Source organism: Dipodomys ordii, unplaced genomic scaffold (assembly GCF_000151885.1).
Source record: "Dipodomys ordii isolate 6190 unplaced genomic scaffold, Dord_2.0 Scaffold15, whole genome shotgun sequence".
Taxonomy (NCBI): domain Eukaryota; kingdom Metazoa; phylum Chordata; class Mammalia; order Rodentia; family Heteromyidae; genus Dipodomys; species Dipodomys ordii.
Window position 1 is genome coordinate 15,797,373 of NW_012267231.1, and position 4,323 is coordinate 15,801,695.

The window sequence follows — 4,323 nt, forward strand, 5'->3', positions numbered from 1 at the left end:
TCAAGCGGTAGCGTGCTACCCTTGACCTGAAAACCTGAGGAACAGCGCCCAGACCCAGAGTTCAGGTCTCATGACCGACAAAAACAAAAGCAAAAAAATTCAGTCTCACAGGCTTTCCTGCCAAGGCTGCCTTTGAACTGCAATCCTCAGATCTGAGCCTCCTGAGTAGCTAGGATAACAGGCATGAGCCACTAGCGCATGGCTACAGCTCCAGTCTTTTTTTCTTTTTCTTTTGTCGGTTGTGGGCCCTGAACTCTGGGCTGGGCGCTGTCCCTCAGCTCTTCAGCTCAAGGCTAGTGCTCTACCACTTGAGCTACAGCAACACTTCCAGCTTTTTCAGTTTATGTGGTGCTGAGGAATCGAACCTAGGGCCTCATGCATGCAAGGCAAGCACTCTACCACTGAGCCACCTTCCCAGCCCCAGAGAGCAACAATCTTGAATGAAAAAAATTCAAGAGAGGGCAAGGTGCTGAGCACCATCACACATGTGTATGTGTGCACACGCAGGCAGACACACACATATATGAATCCGACCAGCCTAACTTACACCCTCAGCACCCTGTCCTGACACCTAGCCTAGTCCCTGAGAAAACGGACATTCATCCCCAGGGACCCACAGTGCCCTCTGGACCTCTTCCTGAAGAGCTGAGGGTTGCAGAGGTTCAGCTGAGAGAGGATGGCCCAAAGCCAAGGATTGACCCTTGCAATGTTGATGTCAGCTGACCACAGAGCTGGGCCAAACCAAAAGGGGGCGAGATCTATAAAAGGCTTCTGCATCCAAGAGCCAGAAGAGCCAGACCAACCCACAGCCCTGCTGATCTCGGTGCACCTGTTTTCCACAGGTACCTTTCTAGGCCTGCTCTTCTGTCCCTGGGGTTTCCTGCTTATATCCTGGGATCTAAGAAGAATGGATTAGGGGAGGGGGGGGGGAAGGAAGAGGTGCTGATTTCTCATTATTTGTCAGCATCTCTAGTTTTAGTTGAGCAGTTTCAACTAGGTAGGTTTCCTCCACCCCACCTCTCGCTTTTTTTGGGGGGGGGGGCAGACCAGGGGCTTGAACTCACGGCCATGGCCCAGTCCCTCAGCATATATACTGAAGGCATGCACTCTACCACCAGAGCCACAGGTCCACTTCTGGCTTCTGGGTGGTTCACTGAAAATAAGAATCACTTGGATCAGCTGGTTTTGAACCCCAATCCTTAGACCTAAGCCTCTTGAGCAGCTGGTATGTTAGGCATGAGCAACCAGCACCTGGCTCAAGCAGGTGTGTTTCTAAGACGCAGAGTGGAGAGAGGGGGAGAAAGACCTACCTGGAGCTAGAAAAATCCATAACCGGGCTGGGAATGTGGCTTAGTGGCAGAGTGCTTGAAAACTCCCTGGCCCTGGGTACATGCTACTTCAGCTTCCAAGACGCAGAGAAGCAGACACTGGTGGTGGCTCCCATCTGTCACCCCAGCTACTCAGGAGGCTGAGATCTGAGGATCATGGTTTGAAGCCAGCTGGAGCAAGAAAGTCCATGTGGCAACAACAACCACAAAAATCATTTATTTCCACTCCAGCTTCAGAATTAGAAACTGAGGAGGAGTTCTGAACGGGTGTCCATGTCTAGTGAATGAATGAATGAATGTACAAATGAATGATGACCCCACCTCCATCTCTGCCTCTCTCCTTGCCCCCTGCATGCAGCACCCATGGCGCAGGTGCTGGGCATCTCCTTCACAGCCACTGAGCTGTTGCTGGTGACCGCCATCTTCGGCCTGGTCTTCTGGGCCATCAGAACCTCCACATCTCGGGTACCCAAAGGCCTGAAGAGTCCGCCAGGGCCCTGGGGGTGGCCAGTGCTGGGGCACATTTTGACCCTGGGGAAGAACCCCCACCTGGCGCTGACCAGGCTGAGCCAGCAGTATGGGGACGTCCTGCAGATCCGCCTCGGATCCACCCCCGTGGTGGTGCTGAGCGGCCTGGACACCATCCGCCAGGCCCTGGTGAAGCAAGGTGATGATTTCAAAGGACGGCCAGACCTGTACAGCTTCTCTTTAGTGACCAATGGGCAGAGCATGTCCTTTAACCCTGACTCTGGGCCCGTGTGGGCTGCCCGCCGGCGCCTGGCCCAAGATGCCCTGAAGAGCTTTTCCATAGCCTTGGACCCAGCCTCCACATCTTGCTATCTGGAGGAGCACGCAAGCAGACAGGCCAAGAGCCTCGCAGACACTTTCCAGAAGCTCACGGCAGAGTCCGGGTGCTTCGACCCCTATGAGCATCTGGTGCTGTCGGTGGCCCGCGTCATCAGTGGCATGTGCTTCGGGGGGGAACTTCCTGCAGAACAGTGAGATGGTCACCGTGGTCACCACCAGCCAGGACTTCGTGGATGGAGCCTCTTCTGGGAATGCCGTGGATTTCTTTCCCATCCTCCGATACCTGCCCAACCCCTCCCTGAAGAGGTTTAAAGTCTTCAACCAGAAGTTCATCACGTTTCTGCAGAAAACAGTCCAAGAGCATTACCAGGACTTTGACAAGGTGAGCCATGGATGCAGGTGATAAAGGAAGCAGCCACAGAGCCCGATGTGTGTGGGGAGGAAGGTGGGGGGCTGGGGCGGGGAAGCCCTGAGGCCTGTCTCCAAGACAGTGCACACAGTTCATGTTCTATACAGATCTAGGAAGAGCTGGGTGCCTGTGGCTCAGGACTGGCATCCTAGCTACTCAGGAGGCTGATTCTGAGGACTGGAGTTCAAAGCCAGCCTGGGCAGAAAAGTCTGTGAGACTCTTCTCTCCAATTAACCCACAAAAAGCCAGTTGTGGAGCTGTGGTTCAAGTGGCAGAATGCCAGCCTTGAGCACTAAAGCTCAAAAACAGCACCTAGGTCCTGAGTTCAAGTCCCAGGACCAGCTAACACATACACACACTGGGGACTCACACCCGTCATTCTAGCTACTTGGGTGGCTGAGATCTGAACATCACGGTTCAAAGCCAGCCCAAGCAGGAAAGTCTGTGAGACTATTTATTATATGTAATTAAGCACAAAGAAGAGGCGCTGTGGCTCAACTTGTAGAGCGCTTGCCTTGAGCTGAAGAGCTGAGGGACAGTGCCCAGGCCAAGAGTTCACGTCCCAGGACCAACAAAAAATAAAAAAATAAAGACGGTGTAATTAAACATGCAAAAACCAGAAATGGTACTCTGGCTTAAAGTGGTAGAGCACTAGCCTTGAGCAAAGAGCCCAGGCCCAACTTCAAGCCTCATGACTGACAAAAAAACAAAAAAAAAAGAAAGAAAGAAAAGGAAAAGAAAGGCCTATAAATGAGAAAATGGCATATTTCTGCCATGGGGGGGGGGCTTCATTGTGAATGAAAAGGTCTTTATCCTGCCAGAACCTGAGACCCAGCATGGGGCTAATCCCCAGGTCACCTTTCCTTCCTGGATCCAGGCAGCAACTCTTCCTCCTAGGGAAACTGGACTTCTGGGGTCTGGGCTGGGGGGGGGGGGGGGGGGGTCAATGGGATACGGCATGGAAGGCCATGCCCTCCTTACCTGAGGCTATGGTACCAGCCAGGCTTGCCAGACTCTGCAGGCCGGGGTGGGCGGTGGGTACTGAAGGTGCCAAGCCGGGTGGGCTGGGGGAGGGACCTGGCATGGGTGCCCTGAAGCTCGTCCTTCTCAGAACAACGTGCGGGACATCACGAGCGCACTGTTCATGCACGTGGAGAAGGAGTCCACGGCCAAGGGCGTCCCGATCCCCCGGGAGAAGATCATCAACATCATCAATGACATCTTTGGAGCCGGTAGGACACAATCCCCCCCACCCCCCGCACACACACATACACCCCTTCAACCACAGCAGTCACCCTTTCCCCCCTGCCCTCCCTGCCCAGTCTCAGATCCCCAAGGAACCTGCTGATTGCAAGGTGCAACCAAAGGGGACTCAGAGGCCCTCTCTTCTGGGCCTCAACTTCCCCATCCAAACCCTTGCAAGCTCTCAGACCTGTAAATCCAAGTGCTATACCATTCAAGCAGCTAAGGAAGAAATGGGCATCTCAGTGGCTCACGCATGTCATTGTAGCAACTTAGGAGGTCCAGATCTGAGGACCACAGTTCAAAGCCAGCCCAGCCCACAAGTGGCCCTGTGGCTCAAAGTGGCTGAATACTAGCCTTGAGGAGAAAAAAGGCTCAGGGACAGGGCCCAGGTCATGAGCTCAAGCCCCAGGATCCCCAAAAGAAAAAAGAAACAGACATATTGCCCAGCCTCCATGGCTCACATCTGTGATCCTAACCCACTCAGGAGGCTGAGAGATCTGAGGATCATGGTTCAAAGCCAGCACCAGCAGCCAA

General features: G+C 53.8%; 1 protein-coding gene across 1 annotated transcript in view; it reads left to right on the forward strand.

The window, feature by feature from the left end:
• Window positions 1-801: 801 nt before the first annotated feature.
• LOC105982353 (cytochrome P450 1A2) overlaps window positions 802-4,323 on the forward strand; it is a 12,202-nt gene continuing 8,680 nt past the window's right edge. Inside the window, 4 exon segments of the mRNA XM_013011926.1 lie at window positions 802-842; window positions 1,687-2,317; window positions 2,319-2,517; window positions 3,656-3,776. Of these exon segments, the coding sequence (XP_012867380.1) occupies window positions 1,692-2,317; window positions 2,319-2,517; window positions 3,656-3,776 (946 nt within the window). The 5' untranslated portion in view covers window positions 802-842; window positions 1,687-1,691.